The following is an 18,096-nucleotide window of genomic DNA, read 5'->3' on the forward strand; positions in this document are numbered from 1 at the left end:
CGCTGTGACCGCTCTAGGCCGATGTCTGGGTCAAACCTGAATACGCCAGTGATGGGCGCAGCACTACTCATGCCCACGCTGCTCTGGCAACTTCTAAAGTGGGTCCAAACATCTCTTAGAGACCTTTGGGATCGCATTTGACTAGGAAGGGGCAAAGGAGCAGACCAAGTCACAGAGACTTATATATGATCAAGTGCTGGTTGCAGGGGGTTCCACACAGCCAGGTATTGCCTGGCACCCTCCACTGACCCTTACCGTGGATGATGGTGATGGGCAGGGTGCTGGCGGGCAGCCCCTTCCCTTCCTCGGCAGGCCCGCGCGATGCCACCATGCCTGCTATCTGGGTGAGAGCTGAAGCTTGGTCCTCGTTCAACTGGTGTGCCTGGATGAACTCCCTGGCTAGCTGCAGGGCTGCTCCTGGGCTGGGCAGCTCACAGTTTGTCTTGGTGTTGGAGAAGGCTGGTGGGACAAATGTTCTTTTATCCACTCTCTTACTGCTAACTGTGGTTGACGAAGGCCTAGTAAAAAGGAGCAATAAAATCAAGGAAAAAGGAGGGGCTTTTGACACTCTTTATAACTTAACTTTCACTTTACCAGCACCTCAGAGAACGTCCTTTTGTGAGCACAAAAGAGAAAAAAGCGAACATTTATTGAATACCTACTACGTGCAGACACTATGGGATCTTCACAACACTAGGAAGCAGTTAATCTACCCAAATAGAGAGACACAAATAGTAAATGTTTCTTGCCACAAGTACCAGCTACCACGTGGTGTGCTGACATGGAGCCCAGGCTTCATTATGCAGGCTGGCTCAGAAATTCATACAGCCTCTCCTTCAAGTAAAACTGTCAGAAATTAGTTGGCTTTAGTACTATAAAGACAGAGTTCATTTCAAAGCAGAAAAATAAAATATTAAAAGTACATGGATTTTTTTTAAACCCAAGACATCACTGTGGTAAGAAGAATGAAACCAAATAGACGATCACATTCCAAATTCAAAACTAGTTTTGTCACTTTAAGTAATTTAATATCACTTCCCATTTTTTTAAAGGCATGATACTTGAGAAATTAAAAATGAGATAAAGATTATGTCAAAGACAAAACTAGTACCAATGTACATGCTAGATTCAAACTGTAAATAATTATTTAAAAGTTTAGTCCAGCTGGTGTAGCTCAGTGGTTGAGTCGATTCCGGGTCAGGGCACAGGCCCTGGTTGTGGGCTCATACCTAGTGTGGGGCGTGCAGAAGGCAGCCAATCTATGTTTCTCTCTCATCATTGATGTTTCTCTCTCTCTCCCACCTCCATCTCCTCTCTGATAATATATATATATATATATTATAAAAGATTTTTTTAAAAATATATTTTATTGATTTTTTTACAGAGAGGGAGGGAGAGAGATAGAGAGCTAGAAACGTCGATGAGAGAGAAACATTGACCAGCTGCCTCTTGCACATGCCCCACAACCAACGTACATGCCCTTGACTGGAATCGAACCCGGGACCTTTCAGTCCGCAGACAGACGCTCTACCGCTGAGCCAAATCGGTTTCAGCATAAAAAAGATTTTTAATTGAATAAATCTGACATATAACATAGTAAATAAATTTAAGGTGTGTAATATGATACTTTGATAATGTAAAATTATTCTTTTAAATGTTACATAATTTATGGAATAAAAATACACAAGAATAAAAAAAAATACTCAAATGATCTTAAGAAGTTATCCTGACATGGGAAAATAATTTGCAGTGGCCTCTATTAGCCCAACCAAAACGGGGCTAGAGGAACGGATGGTGATGGGAACAGTGTGTGCCTCCCGCAGTCCTCTCACACCAGTAGTCTCGGAGAGACGATGACATTTTGTTGCCAAATGTACGGGATGTACTTTTCCTGGAGACCCACGCCCCCAGGAAGAACTTACATGGCCAACAGGTGCTGTGTCAGAGGCAGGGTCGAGGGGTTGAAGTGCTCCCGCATGTTTCTCAGGGTGGTCAGCTCGGTGCTGGCGTTGCAGACCCACAGCGCATGGACGACTGCTGCGGAGAGGGCGTGGAGAGGGGCGTCAGTGCACACAACAAGACCGTCAGCACCTCAGTGTCCACGCAGCTCAGAGCCGTGCTAAACCAGTCCCAGGCTGCAGCAAGCCCTCGGCACACGCGCTCCGTGCTGCCGTCTGCACAGGCACACTGTGGGTGGGTCTGTGACTGTACCCTGAGGGGCGCGGGCCACACACAGCAGTCGATGGACAGACGAACAGATACTGTGGAGTCACATGGTTGACATGCGTAGCTACTCAGCATCCCGCCCTGTCCCTGCAGCATCTGTGTCATTTCTGAGCACTTGGCTGCATTTCTTCAGTTACTTCATAGAGCGATATGGGAAGCAGGAAATTAGTGAGATTGCTAAGGACTCTGAAGTGACCGATGTTCACTTCACTAGACAACTCCAGCTGTCCACTCCGTTCCCACAGGAAATATGGAGTTAGCCTGGCCGACAGCTTAGTGCCTGCGCACCAGAGCATCTTGGGTTCCATTCCCAGGCAAGGGCATGTACCTGGGTTGCAGGTTCCATCACATCCCAGTGGGGTGGGTGCAGGCTGCAACCAATCGATGTGTCCCCTCACATTGATGTTTCTCTCTCACTTTCCATCCCCCCTTCCATTCTCTCCTCGGGTGAGGATTCACACACACTCTCTCACACACACACAAGTTAAAACTTATATGAAATACGTGAATGAGTCACTAAATGTTATGTCTTTAATTAGTCATGGGCCAAATCCTGGACGTCAGAAATCCCAGAGCTGCCAATGCGGGAGACCCAGGTTCACCAACGGTGGCACTGGCCCTCCAGTGAATGCGGCTGATGGCCCGGCCTCACCAGGAGCTCCCAGGGCTAAAGGCAACATCCCTCCACATAAAACACCCTCCACTCACCTGCTCTCCAAATTCCTTGCAAAATCTGAAGACTACTTCCGATGTGAAAGTAAATTATTTGTTTATAATGTGCCTGACTAGAATAAGGAACCAAGGAAATTAAGTATACCAAGAGAATAAAACTTAAAATACAAGAAATTATTTGACAAAATTCTTATTTAAAAATCAGGTATATGCCGGGACTGGTTTGGCTCAGTGGATAGAGCGTCGGCCTGCGGACTGAAAGGTCCCGGGTTTGATTCCGGTCAAGGGCATGTACCTTGTTGCAGGCACATCCCCAGTGGGGGGTGTGCAAGAGGCAGCTGATCGATGATTCTCTCTCATCGATGTTTCTAACTCTCTCTCTCTCTCCCTTCCTCTCTGAACAAAATCAATAAAATATATTTAAAAATAAATAAATAAAAAATAAAAAATAAAAAAATAAAAATCAGGTATATACCCTGTAAATGCAACCTCAACAAAGTACCTCAGCGAGGGTCAGGGGGTTTGGGCGTTGATAGCACTCTGGGGCTTGAACTGCAGGAACATTTACAGCGTCACCTGTCACACACGTTTCTAGGGACACAATACAGGAGGCAGAAGTGGGTGCTTTTTCTCAGCTCTAATCAAAGAACCCCACGATGAGCACTCCAGCTCGCAGCGCCTCACGCCTGTCCTCTCTGGTAAACGAGGCGTGGCCATACTCACTGTCTGTGGGCCACCGGGAGGGGAAGTAGCCTTTCAGAGGAAGCAGCTCCACCTCATTGGCGGACGAGGGTCCGAAGAAAGCGCTGCAGGCAATGAACGTGTCCAGCTGGAAGTCCAAGGTTTTGGAGACCACCCACAGATCGTCTGAAAACAGACATGGAAAGGACTCGGGACTATGCTCAATCCAGAGCTACTTAGATTTCTTAGGTGCCTAGTCCGACACTATTTTCAAAAAACAAAATTGGTATTGTCATCTGCAAGATTCCACCCAAATGAGGACCTGAACATATACCACTTTATGTTTTTAATTAGATTACTTTCATGGTTTTAAAGTTATCATAAAAAAGTGTAATTAAAGCAGACAACATCTGACTCCTCTCTTCTAGAACAGCCTTATAGCTACATCAGACTTTCCCCATGTATACTATTAGTCTAGAGCAGCTATTTTCATCTCATGGCACACAAACTAATTACTAAGATTCGGTGTGGCACACACAAAATATTAAAAAAAAATAGGTTACAATTTTAAATCACTCACACCGGATGGCTATTGTTGGTGGGCTATTGTCAATTTTTATCTGACAATCTGAGGGAAAAGAGGTCAGTGCCCCTGACTCAATAGGCAGGAACTGCAGGTTTTAAACATTCTGCGGCACACAGGTTAAAACCGCTGGTCTAGAGATGCTCTGCGGTATAGTGGTTTCCATGCTCAGAAAAGGTTGGCAGTCCATGGATGGAATGCAGTCTCTTCCCAGACTTCTGCTAGCTGCAGAGAATGAACAGTTTGCCTTCTCTCTGTAGAGCCTGCCCACCCATCCCCAGCGCACACTGTGACCCCGCGGCCAGCAGGCCACTGCACGAACATCTAAGCACAGTTTCTACCACCGCCAGAATTAACGCTTGCAAAGAGTCAACTCTAGCCCTGGCTGGTGGCTCAGTTAGTTAAGCATCACCATGTGCACTGAAAGGGCACCTATTCGATTCCTGGTCTGGGCACACATCCAGGTAGTGGGTTTGATCCACAACTGAAGTGTGCATGAGAAGCAATCAATAAATGTTTCTCTCTCACACTGATGTTTTTTTCCTCGCTCTCTATCTCAAATCAATAAAAACATATTTTTTTTAAAGAAAGTTAAAAAAGAGTCAACTGTATTTGTCTTTTTTAAAACTGTGTTAGTTCTAAAACTTATTTATACCATTTGTTTCTGTTATTATAATCATATAACTTAATCCTGTATTATTTCAGCCATTATGAACATGAAGAAAAAAACTGTTTTAAGAAAATCTAAGCAAACAATTTAGAAAGACTTAATTTAAAGGATTTGCTAAAGAAAGGGACCCAGAGAGAAACCAAGATGGCAGCAAAGGTAAACAACTAATCTGCCACCTCGCACAACGATTTCAAAACTATAACTAAAAGACAAAACGTCATCACCCAGAACCACAGGAAAGCTGGCTGAATGGAAGTCTTACAACTAGAAGGAAAGAGAAAGGAGCACAAGCGCTGAAAAGCTGAGGTACAGAGGCACACAACTCGGGCTGGTGGCGAGCAACTGGGCACACAGCTTTTTTTTAACCTGAAGGGAAACAAGCTCCCCATCACTTTGAAATCCAGTTTCTGGGGACACGCGGGGTATACAGACATCTACGGGGAGAAGCTGGTCTGTCGGCCAGTGGGTCCCAAAGTGAGGGTGACTCTTTTGCAGAGGTGCGTGCAGCAATCATTGTTTACTGCATTGGAGCACCAGGACGCGGGGACTTGGACACGCAGAAAGGCAGAGACAGCTGCTGGCAGCCATTGCTTAGTGACACCCGGAGACCCCACCATGCCCCGCCCTAAGGCCTCACCCCGCACATTCTACAAACTCGCCCAGGCTCCACACAGCGCTTTTGCATATAAATGGCCTGCACTGTGGCAGCTTAAAGAAATAAACTGCAGCTCCAAACCCGCCAAGTCCCAAGCAAAGAGAAGAAAACTGTAGTTCCTGCTGGATGGCCTAGACAGTAACTGACCTGTACCCCATTGGAGACCCAGAAGCTAGTGTATCTAGTGGTCAGTGTGAGACGACACCAGATTTCAACTCCTCTCATAAGGGACACATTCAAGAGGCAGACTCAGTGAGCACAAAGCCCTACTGGAACAAGTCCTGCCCCATAAACATGTCTCCAGCACAGCAATTATTCCATTATAGACACAGCAGGTCCTCACAGCCAATTGGCCTGGAGGTCAATTCCTCCCAGTGACACCAACAGCAATCAAGACTTAACTACAACAAGGCTGTACACACAGTCCACAAAGGAGTGCACCAAGAGTGTCCACATCAGGTAACTGGGAGGCTGACCCATTGAACCATATAGGACACCAAGCACACAAAGCTACCCTACCAACTCAGGGAAGCAGCGAAAATGAGGAGACAAGGAAACAGATCACAAATGAAAGAAATGGAGGATAAGAAATGACTGGACATAGAGTTCAAAACCTATAAGGTTTTTCAAGAATTTCCTAGAAAAGGCCAATAAATTTAGCGAGACCCTCAAGGATTTGAAAGAGACCCTTGAGGAAATGGAAAAGGACCAACTAGAAATTAAGCATACACTGACTGAAATAAAAAATATTATACAGAGACCCAACAGCAGACTAGAAGAATGCAAGAATCAAGTCAAAGATTTGGAATACAAAGAGGCAAAGGACACTTCTCCAGAGAAGCAAGAAGAGAAGAGGATCCAGAAAGTTGAAGATAGTGTAAGAAGCCTCTGGGACAACTTCAAGTGTACCAACATCAGAATTACGAAGGGGGGGGGGGGGGGGGGGCGCTAGAAAAAGAGAGAGAGCAAGGCACTGAAAACCTATTTGAAGAAATAATGACCAAAAACTTCCCCCACCTGGTGAAAGAAATAGACTTAAAGTCCAGGAAGCACACAGAACCCCAAACAAAAGGGATCCAAAGAGGACCACACCAAGACACATCATAATTAAAGTGCCAAGAGCAAAAGACAAAGAGAGAATCTTACAAGCAACAAAAGAAAAACAGTTAGCTATCTACAAGGAGCACCCATACGATTATCAGCTGATTTCTCAACAGAAACTATGCAGGCCAGACAGGAGTGGCAAAAAATATTCAAAGTGATGAATAGCAAGAACCTACAATCAAGATTACTCTACCCAGCAAAGCTATCATTCAGAATTGAAGGAGAGATAAAAAGCTTCACAGATCAGCCGAAACTGGTTTGGCTCAGTGGTAGAGCATCGGTCTGCGGACTGAAAGGTCCCAGGTTCAATTCCGGTCAGGGACATGTACGTTGGTTGCGGGCACATCCCCGGTGGAGGGGGTGTGCAAGAGGCAACTGGTCGGTGTTTCTCTCTCATCGATGTTTCTAGCTCTCTAAATCTCTCCCTTCCTCTCTGTGAAAAATCAATAAAATATATTTTTTTAAAAAAACAATTTTAAAAATTAAAATATATTTAAAAAAAAAAAAAAGCTTCACAGAAAAGCTAAAGGAGTTCATCATCACCAAACAAGTATTATATGAAATGCTAAAAGGTGTTCTTTAAAAAGAGGAAAAAGAAGAAAAAAGTAAAGATAAAAATTATGAACAACAAATATGTATCTATCAATAAGTGAATCTAGAAGTCAAGTGAATTAAAAATCTGAGGAACAGAATAAACTGGTGAATATAATAGAATCAGGGACATAAAATGGAAGGGGATTGATAATTCTCAGGGGGAAAGGGGTGTCTGAGTCTGGGTATGGGAAGAGACTGGACAAAAATCATACACCTATAGATGAGGACAGCGGGGGGAGGTAAGGGCATAGGGTGGAGTAGGGACCGGGTGGAGGGGAGCTATGGGGAGTAAAAAAAGGAGAAACAATTGTAATAATCTGAACAATAAAGATTTATTAAATTAAAAAAGAAAAGAAAGGGACCCAGCCCTAACCGGTTTGGCTCAGTGGATAGAGCATCAGCCTCCAGACTGAAAGGTCCCAGGTTCAATTCCAGTAAAGGGCATGTACCTTGGTTGCCAGCACATCCCTAATAGGAGGTGTGCAGAAGGCAGTTGATCAATGTTTCTCTCTCATCAATGTTTCTAGCTCTCTAACCCTCTCTCTTTCTCTGTAAAAAATCAATAAAATATATTTAAAAAGAAAGGGAACCAAAATACAAAAAAACACTCCTGATTCAACTACAGAGGAGATCAGTGTACAACATGAGAAAAGAGAGTGAGCAAATGGAAATTGCTTTCCACTCAGACTGCTTCCAAGGTGTGTACATGCTTGCCCAGGTCAGAGGGCATGTTCATGGAGGTGCCCTGTGGGGATGGTTTATACAAGAACGATGAATGGCCGAAGCCGGTTTGGCTCAGTGGTAGAGCGTCGGTCTGCGGACTGAAAGGTCCCAGGTTCGATTCCGGTCAAGGGCATGTACATTGGTTGCGGGCACATCCCCGGTAGGGGGTGTGCAAGAGGCAATTGGTCGATGTTTCTCTCTCATCGACATTTCTAGCTCTCTATCTCTCTCCCTTCCTCTCTGTAAAAAATCAATAAAATATATTTTTTAAAAAAATCCTTAAAAAAAAAAAAAAAAGAACGATGAATGGATCTCCAATCAAAAACCCACATTCTGAACAAAAGCCTTGACTCTGTCAAAATCTCATTAAATAAAAATATTCATCCATTTTAAGATAAAATGCTTACTGTACATATGCATTCTTTATAATCCTGATCTAAACAACTTCTACAAATAACTGATCCAGCGAGGCTCATCGGTCTCAGGAAGACGGCTCGCAGGCACAGTGCCACCCAGGGAAGCCCAGAGCACAGCAGCACTGCGAGGCTGGCAGGCCTGGCTGAGCTTGTGTTAACTCAGCCCTTTCCCAGCCCATCCAGCCGCAGGCCCCCTTTTCTTTACGATCACTTATCAGTGCCCCCTGAGAACTGCCATTTCAGTAAATATGTTTAGGAAACTATTTTAGAAAAAGCTGAGCTACCCTACAGTATATTTTACACCGAATTTATTTTAAAGTATTTTCCAATTGAGGTAACATATCAAAACAATTTATTCCCATTTGCTAATATTTACTTTCTTAAACATTTGCCACAATTTGTAGAAAGATGTCTGCTTCACGACAGCTGACAGGAGAAGTGTGTTCCCGCTCCGTTCTCCGACGTCCCACTGCAATGACCGCACAGACCAGGACCGCGCAGGAGACCACCCCCACTTCTAGGAAGGGAGATTCTTATGGAATGATAAAATCTACTAAGCTTGGAAACTACTAATCCCTGCAGATGATGGGAAGGAGATCTGGGAGGAAAGAGAAAAGACAGAGAGAATTTTCTCGGGGGACTTCAGGAAACCCCCAAGCTCGGCAGCCACGGGAAGCTGTGGCTGTGGGTGTAGGAAGTGAGTGGGGCATCACTCCTGAGCCACTGACTCCAGGGTCTGTCCTGAGACTGAAACTGGGCATGTGACCCTCAACATAGAGGCTCGGGGCCAACTCCGGGGCAGTGACCAGGGAGGGATGTGAGTGAGGAGGGGCGGCCATGTGCATGAGTACTGGGCACCATGACCAGCGAGCAGATCAGTCATCTGCAGGTCTCAATAGACGGGATTTGCTGCTAGGAAGACACACTAGCCCACACATGTCAAACACAAGGCCCGCGGGCCAAATCCGGCCCGCCAGGCCTTGCAATGTGGCCCGCACCGCGCTGTCATCACTGCACTCCGCTGCGTTCCATCACAATGACGTGCGGTGACATAGGAGGCTTGTGATCTCGCCGGCCGCCGTACTTGCTATCTATTACGCATGCACATAGATAACAAGTCACGCGAGATTCAGGAGGCGTGACCTATAGTCCGGCATCCGATGTGGTTGTGCGGGTGGCAGAGCAGAGGAGAGAGTGAGTGTGCGGGCATAAAAAATACTCAGCAGAAGCTGCCAGTTCCTGGCATAAAGTGCAGGCATAAAAATCGCAACAGAATCTGCTATCTGTACCAAGCCAGGCATTTATTGACTGACTTTTTTTTTCTCCACTCCATCTGCCAAATCAAGCTATCCCTGTGCAGTTTTCAACTTTTTCCTTCTAACGCAGATTTCCAATAAACTACATCTTTTACTGCCAATATTGATCCCAAAATGTCCAGGAAAAGAAAAGTTGACGGTGAAGGCAGACAATTTAATGACAAATGGGAAAATGAATACATGTTTGTGCTTAGAGAGGGCAAACCAGTGTGTATATTGTGTTATGAGACAGTGTCGGTGATGAAAGAGTACAATATATGTCGTCATTTTGACACCAAACATAATGTTAAGTATGGCAAATATACTTTGGAAGAAAAGCATAAAATTGTTAAAGAACTAAAAGGCAAACTACAATCACAGCAGCAAATGTTTACAAAGGCTACAGCGAAAAATGATGCTGCAGTGAAAGCAAGCTTTATAATGGCTGAAGAAATTGCCCGTACTTCAAGGTGTTTTTCAAAGGGTGCCTTTTTGAAGCAATGCATGCTAAAAGTGTGTGAGCAAGTATGCCCAGACCAGATACAGAGTTTTCAAAATGTCAGTTTGTCAAGAAACACCATTGCAGATAGAGTTCAAGAACTCTCAGGAAATCTATCATCACAGCTGGCCGAACAGGCATGCAGTTATCTTGCTTTTTCACTTGCTATCGATGAAAGCACAGACAACACTGATACAGCGCAGCTGTCCATCTTTATATGTGCTACGAAGACCGACCTCTCTGTCACTGAGGAACTTTTGGACGTAGCTGCCATGCATGGGACGACGACTGGTAGAGATATATTTGAGGCTGTGGAGAAATCTATAAATAATTTTAAATTACCCTGGGAAAAGTTGGTGGGACTAACTACCGATGGCGCACCTTCAATGTGCGGGGAAAAGAAAGGCTTGGTTGGACTAATGAAGGAAAGAATGCAAAAAAGTCACTGCCACACACCCTTGATTACTTATTGCATTATCCACCAAGAGGCTATGTGTGGAAAAGTTCTGGACATGAATGACATAATGACCACAGTCATTAAAACTATTAACTTTATACGGGCACGTGGCCTGAATCATCGCCAGTTCCAGCAGTTTTTACAGGAGGTGGGTGCAGAGCATGGAGACGTGCCATACCACACAGAAGTAAGATGGCTGAGCAAGGGCGCAGTCCTCAAAAGATTTTTTGAGCTCAGAGAACAAATTGCTCTTTTCATGGAAAGTAAAGGAAAGCCCTTGCCTGAACTGGCTATGTGATTTTGCTATGATGTGTGACATATGCGAGCATCTCGCCCAACTGAATCTGAAGCTGCAGGGACGCAAACAAGTCATCACGAAGATGTCTGACATGATCACAGCATTCCAGCGTAAACTTCAACTATGGAAGTCCCAACTGGAACAGGACAATCTTGTCCACTTTCCCGTTTGTTTGAGTATCTCAACCACTATTTCTGGTACTTTTCCTTGCAGTCGGCTGGCTACCAAAGTTAGCCGTTTACTAAGTGAATTTGAGCGGCGCTTCTCTGACTTTAGAACACAGCACTCAGGCTTTGACATCTTTGCCAATCCTTTTACAGTTGATGTCAACAATGTGCCCCATCACCTTCAGATGGAGATAATCGAACTTCAGTCTGACAGTGGCCTGAAATCAAGGTTTCAGGATGTTGAAATTGAGGACTTCTACCCTCTACTGCCCCCTGACTCAATGCCAGAGCTCCGACTTCATGCTGCCCGTATTCTATCCATGTTCAGGAGCACCTATCTTTGTGAACAGATGTTTTCAATAATGAATCTGAACAAAAACAAGCACAGATCACGCATTACCAATGACAACCTCCATGCTGTTTTGCGGGTTGCTACAGCCCAAGAAATAAAACCGAACATTGACTCATTGATCCGGGGAAAACGGTGTCAGACATCTAGCCAGAAAACAAAACAATGAGCATTTTAGGTACATTCCAATATTACTGTTTTGCTTGATACCAATATTACTGTTTTGCTTGATAGCATGTGAGTTGGTTAACAGCACTGTTAAGGAAAAGATTGTTCCACTCATTTTAAATTCACATTTCTGGTTAACATTGTCAGTTTATGACTGTTCAGTAAACCATTCGACCCGCGATTTAGGCTGGATTTTAGATTTTGGCCCCTTCTCTGATTGAGTTCGACACCCCTGCACTAGCCTATGTTATATTCTAGGCCAACAGCACTGTACATGTCAGGTAGGTGTGATTACTATGATTCTCTGGACAGACGTTAAGTAAATTATCCACAGACAGAAGCCATAAATGGAGCCTGGGGCTGAGCCACCTCCCTGAGTCATGGGAGCACTGAGCCCGGCCAGCCTCCCGGACGCACTGCCAGAGAACAGCTGAGATCCCAGGGAACAGGTCACAGGCCAACACAATGACCACTGAAGGGGCACAGGGCCCTGAATAGAAACCCTGGGCCTCGGAGCCCTTCAGAGAAGGAGATAGCAGACAGATGGGCATAGCAGGCAGTGAGCGAGGGGAAGAGGGAAACGAGGGAAGGTGCAGCAATGCAAACAGGAGCAAGAACCCCTGAAAAGGAAAGGAACAACAGTATTCGTATGGAAAAATATGGTAATTAAAGTGTAATCAAGAGGATAAAAAGAGAATGGATACATTAGAAAAGCAAGTAATTTAGAAGAAAGACAACAAAAACCCAGACAATGTAAAAGAAATGTGAAGATATTTAGAGATTAGATTCATAAGTGCTGACATCTGAATAATAAAAGTCCTAGTGAAATAAATATAAAGAAGAGGGAGATTATCTGAAGAAATAATAGAGATCAGCATTTCCCTATACGCAGTGTCGATCAGGCCTCCCATTGCACTTACCATGAAGGCACAGCATGATGTGCCTTGGTGAGAAAAAAGACCAGGGAGCCAAAATATTGCCAAAGAAACCAGGAAGTAATTCAAAAGAAAAATAGGCAGGATGGAGCCTGGACCAGAAGCTGTGACTGTTCCAAATCCCCCCTTAATCCTTGAACAGGACTTTGAGTCCCCTCTGAACCCCAGAAGCCCCTGCTGACCCAAAAACGGAAGTGTGGCTTCACAGGAAGAGAAGAGTCCTTAACGTGGAGAGCTACCTGGAGGGGAGAGCGGGGTGACGCAGCGGGAGGGAAGGCTGAGCAGGCCGCCCTGCCCGAGGACAATGACCTTGGTGACATCTTCCCTGGAAATGCCAAGCAGACTTGAAAAAGGAAAGCAGTTGCCAGTGTTCGGTTTTGGAACAAAAATCCACCTAAAAAGTGTTCCCTGAGGAGACATACTTGAAACCTGTCAGGGTAAAAGAAATGACCGAGGAGAAACCAAAATGGTGGCATAGGTAACCACCTAACTGCAGCCTCACACAACAATTTCAAAAAATACAACTAAAATATAAAGTGGACATTATCCAGAACTACAGGAAAGTTGACTGACTGGAAATTCTACAATGAGAAGGAAAGAGAAAAACAGAAGGAAAATCAGAGGAGCTGTAAAAACCTAAGGTACGAAGACACGTTGCGTGCGCAGAGAGGACTGAGCCGGAGAGAAGGGGCGGCTAAGTGATTGGCTAATGTTCCCTAGCAGGAAGGAGATAAAAGCTCCGTAATGTGCTGAACCCCAGTTCCGACAGCACTGAACCCCAGTTCTGAGTGAGACCCTGGGGACCCAGACACATACAGAGGGAATCTGGGCTGTAAGGCGGGAAGCTCGGGGGAGCGGCGAAAGGCAGAACCCCAGAGTCGCCCACATTGCGCGCAGAGGACTGACTGTTGACTGTGCTGCTACATTGCCGGAGCGGGAAGGAGACAAAAGCTCCGGACTGTGCTGAGTCCCAGTTCCGACAACACAAAACCCCAGTTCTGGGCAAGACCCTCGGGCCCCAGGCTCATACAGAGGGAATCTGGGCTGTAAGGTGGAAGCTCAGGGGAGCGGCAAAAGGCAGAGCCCCTGAGTCGCGCACATTTCACGCAGAGGACAGACTGTTGATTGAGCTGCTGGATTGCCCTAGCGAGAAGGAGACATAAGCTCCGGACTGCTCTTAACCCCACTTCCAACTGCACTGAACCCCAGTTGCAGGCTCGTTGGGGGAGAGACTAGACTGTCTGATAGCAGGCGAAACTCTAGGGCACCTTTTTCTCAGAGGTGCTTGCAGCAAGGACCAAAGGACACTGAGGAACACTGAGACTCAGGAACCTCATAGGGCGGGGCTAACCGGAAACCAAGGCTGTAGGCTCCACCCTGAAACTCCGCCCCATCCAAGCTGAGCACAGAGGCTCTTGCAGTTTTCCAAGTCTAGTCGAATAAGGCTGTCTCCTGGCATAGATACAGCTGATCCTGCCACCCTACCAACTCAGGGAAGCAGCGAAAATGCTGAGACAAGGAAACAGATCACAAACGAAAGAAATGGAGGACAAAAAGCGACTGGATATAGAGTTCAAAACCACGCTTATAAGGTTTTTCAAGAATCTCCTAGAAAAGGCCGATAAAATAAACAAGACCTATGAAGATATGAAAAGGGATCAACTAGAAATAATAAAGATCAACTAGAAATAATAAGGGATCAACAAGAAATAATAAGGGGTCAACAAGAAATAAAGAATACATTCTCTGAATTAAAAAATATTATACAGAGTCCTAAAAACAGAATGGAAGATTGCAAGAATCAAGTCAAAGATTTGGAACACAAAGAGCCAGAGGACACTCCTCTGCAGAAGCAAGAAGACAAGAGAATCCAAAAAGTTGGAGATAGTGTAAGAAACCTCTGGGACAACTTCAAGCGAACCAACATCAGAATTATGGGAATCCCAGAAGTTGACAGAGAGCAAGATACCGAAAACATATTGAAAGAAATAGTGACAGAAAACTTCCCCCACCTGGTGAAAGAAATAGACTTACAAGTCCAGGAAGCACACAGAACCCCAAACAAAAAGAATCCAAAGAGGACCACACCAAGACACATCATAATTAAAATCCCAAGAGCAAAAGACAAAGAGAGAATATTAAAAGCAGCAAGAGAAAAGCAGGTAGTTAGTTGCCTATAAAGGAGCACCCATATGATTATCAACTAATTTCTAAACAGGAAACTATGCAGGCCAGACGGGAATGGCAAGAAATATTCAAGGTGATGAATAACAAGAACCTACAGCCAAAAATACTCTACCCAGCAAAGCTATCTCTCAGAATCAAAGGCCAGATAAAGAGCTTCACAAATAAAATTAAAAAAAAGCTAAAGGAGTTCATCACTGCCAAACCAGAATTATATGAATTGCTGAAGGGGGTTCTTTAGGAAGAGGAAGAAAATAAAGATAAAAATTATGAACAACAAATATGTAACTATCAACAAGTAAATCTAAAAACCAAGGGAATTAAAAAACCCGATGAACAATATTAACTGTTGAAAATAATAGAATCAGAGGTACCGAAAGGGAGTGGACTGACAATTCTCGGGGAAAAGAGGAGAGGGGGGGTGTGGGAAGAGACTGAACATAAACTGAACACCTATGGATGAGGACAAGGGGGGTGGGGAAAGGGAACCTGGTGGAAGAGGAAAAAAATGAGGAACTTTTGTAATAATATGAACAATAAAGATTTATTTTTTTTTTAAATGACCAAAACAAGCCAGGGATGTGGTGAGCACATTTGAATCAGAGCTTTTCCACTCACCTGGATCAAAGAGCTTGGGAAGAAATCAGAGAACAGCCCTCAGCAGTTTGGCTCAGTGGATGGAGCATTGGCCTGTGGACTGAAAGGTCCCAGGTTCGATTTCGGTCAAGGGCACATCCCCAGTGGGGATGTGCAGGAGGCAGCTGATGGATGTTTCTCTCTCATTGATGTTTCTAACTCTCTATCCGTCTCCCTTCCTCTCTGTAAAAAATCAATAAAATATACTTTTTAAAAAGAAAGAAATCAGAGAACAGGCTCTGAAAGCAAAACTCAGGTTTTCAGAAGAAGGAACCTCAATTTAAGCGTCAGCTTGCCAGAAGCACAGAGGACTTGGACACTCAAAACAGACACAGCTGCTGCTGTCCTCCTGGGGCCGGCAGGAGGCTGGAGGGACAGCATCAGAACTTGCTGTGTTCCCAGGGAAAAGCCACATGTGATGACTGAACTTGACCATCTAAAAATTCTTTTTCTGCCTTTGTTTTTTTTAACAAGCCCATTATTTAAACTCCTATTTGAATAAATCTCTTTTGAGGATAGAAATATTTTACTTTTTAAAGCTACTCATGTCTTAAAAATATAATTAATTTTAGAGAGAGAGATAAATCAGTGTGAGAGAGAAACACCTATTGGTTTTGCCTTCTGTACACAACCCACCACTGGGCATTGGGGATCGAACCCACAACCTGGGCATGTGTCCTGACCTGGAATTGAGGCAGTGCATGGGCTGATGCTCAACCAACTGAGCTACCTGGCCAGGCAAGCTTGTTGTCTGTTTCTTTTTTAAGTGTGTTCAAATTAGGCTTATATAAAAAACTACATAAGCTTTTTCCATTTCCCTTTTTATTCATTTTATTGGAGTAGCATCGGTTATATAAATTGATTTTTTAAAATATGCCCCGTCTGTTTCCTTTAGAAATGAAATATGAGGTTATAATTCTGATTTCCTGATCTGTGCTTATCATGAAGTGAATTAGTCTGTTTCTTTGCTTGAAAATAAATGTTGAGATACATATAACATAATGAAATATGAGGAAATTACAGCTATTTAAAATAGATCACCTTTGCTAAAAGTTGTTATTAGCATAACTAAGATTAAGATATAATGTTTATTATGAGTATGCAGATAATAAATTATATAACTAAATATTAATTTTTATTATAGTTATAAATATTTGTGATTTTGTACTTTTTGACTGTTTTAGTTTTCCAGGACAAATTTGGATTTCTGAGTTATATTCCAATTATTTAGGAAACATACATTGTTTAAAGGTAGCAATACAATCAAAAACTGGTTTTATATTTCACTGCATATAAACATTTCTGTTAAATCAGAATGTACAACACCCAATTACTCGGCTACATGCGCTTAAGAGACATTTTGAGGAGCCACAGGTTGGGATTCAGGTGAACCAGCTGTGTGTGGCGGTGGGGTGGGGGGCATGTCCACTGACAGCGGAGGTGGCTCACTGCGGAAGGGACTGCACTAAGCACCCTAGTCCTGCTCCTAAAAGGAACAGGACTTTAATCCCTTCCAGTCACTTCCGCTGCTCTGCGGGAAATTAACGGTTCTTGGTTAATTAAGTAAAAGTAACAAAATTTGAAAGATAAATATAGAGAGTGTACAGAGCCTGAGGCATTGACACGATCAAACCAGCCTACCTTTGCTATAAGTTGAAGAACTTTCCTTCCGACTCAGCTTGAGATACAGTTTGCTTTTAGGTTCATTATACAAGTCAGGATTTACGGTCATAAACTTCTTTAGTTTGCCACACTGTTTTCTTTGAAAATCAAATCCTTTTCTGCAAAATGAGTAAAAAAAACAAAAATGAATTTGAATATTAAGGTACAAATTTTTTGTTGATTGAAATATAACTGGCACATATTTCATATTAGCTTCAGGGGTACAGCGCAATTCTTATAGACAGTGACAAGACTACTGTGGTAAGTCTACATAACATGTGTAGTTACATTTTTTCTTGTGATGAGAACTTTTAAGATTTACCCTCTTAGCAACTTTTAAACAGACTGTATACAGTATTGCTAACCATAGTCAGCATGCTGGACATGACACCCCCAGGACTAATTTATTTTATAACTGAAACCTGAAAGCACAACTGTTTTAAAATACAGTAAGCTAAGAACCAGGATGTATGTATGCTCACGTTCTTTCAGACATACATACAAATAAAAACATGCTGTGTCAAAGGAAGGCGGCAGCAGCCCTCCTGTTTTACAAGAGACTGAGATAGAAAAGGCATCTCAGCGTAAGGAGCGTGTGACTGTCAAATGGAAATAACAAGTCAGCCCCTGATTCCCAGCTTAGAGGTGAGTATGAGGACTGCTAGACACTCAAAGTGCTTAGCAGAGTGCCCAGCACATGGGAGCTCCAGTGCACTCTGTTCTTACTGTGAAAGAAAAGAGCCACATGCTAACCTGACAAGCTCAGGGGAGGCCTGCGTGGCAGTCTTGCAAACTCAGAGATCTAAAATAACCACAAAAGATGGTTTGAAAATAAAATATCTAACTACAAACAGGTTGTAGTGGGTAGTCATGTCCTAGACCGATATTTCACCTGACAAAGATCAACTTTGATCTTCTTTCCAGAGCCCATTTGCCTTTTTGCCTCTAAGATAACACATCTGTGAGATGTCTGGGTAACTTGTAACTTCCTTTTTACCCTGGAACTTTCAGGGCACAACAAATGGCCTCGAGACATTCCCTCGTTGTTATTGTTATCAAGTTAATTGTCAACTGTTATTTACGTTAGAGTATCCTGTATCCATCTCTGTAAAAGAAGCTCAT

General features: G+C 43.8%; 1 protein-coding gene across 1 annotated transcript in view; it reads right to left on the reverse strand.

The window, feature by feature from the left end:
- The window catches only part of ZGRF1 (zinc finger GRF-type containing 1), a 43,938-nt gene that overhangs the window by 12,862 nt on the left and 12,980 nt on the right, over window positions 1–18,096 (reverse strand). Inside the window, exons 8-11 of the mRNA XM_045586023.1 lie at window positions 16,954–17,093; window positions 3,622–3,765; window positions 1,923–2,037; window positions 256–518 (exon numbers count right to left, since the gene is read on the reverse strand). Of these exons, the coding sequence (XP_045441979.1) occupies window positions 256–518; window positions 1,923–2,037; window positions 3,622–3,765; window positions 16,954–17,093 (662 nt within the window). The remainder of the gene's footprint in view (window positions 1–255; window positions 519–1,922; window positions 2,038–3,621; window positions 3,766–16,953; window positions 17,094–18,096) is intronic.

Source organism: Pipistrellus kuhlii, unplaced genomic scaffold (genome assembly GCF_014108245.1).
Source record: "Pipistrellus kuhlii isolate mPipKuh1 unplaced genomic scaffold, mPipKuh1.p scaffold_m20_p_21, whole genome shotgun sequence".
NCBI classification, from domain to species: Eukaryota; Metazoa; Chordata; class Mammalia; order Chiroptera; family Vespertilionidae; genus Pipistrellus; species Pipistrellus kuhlii.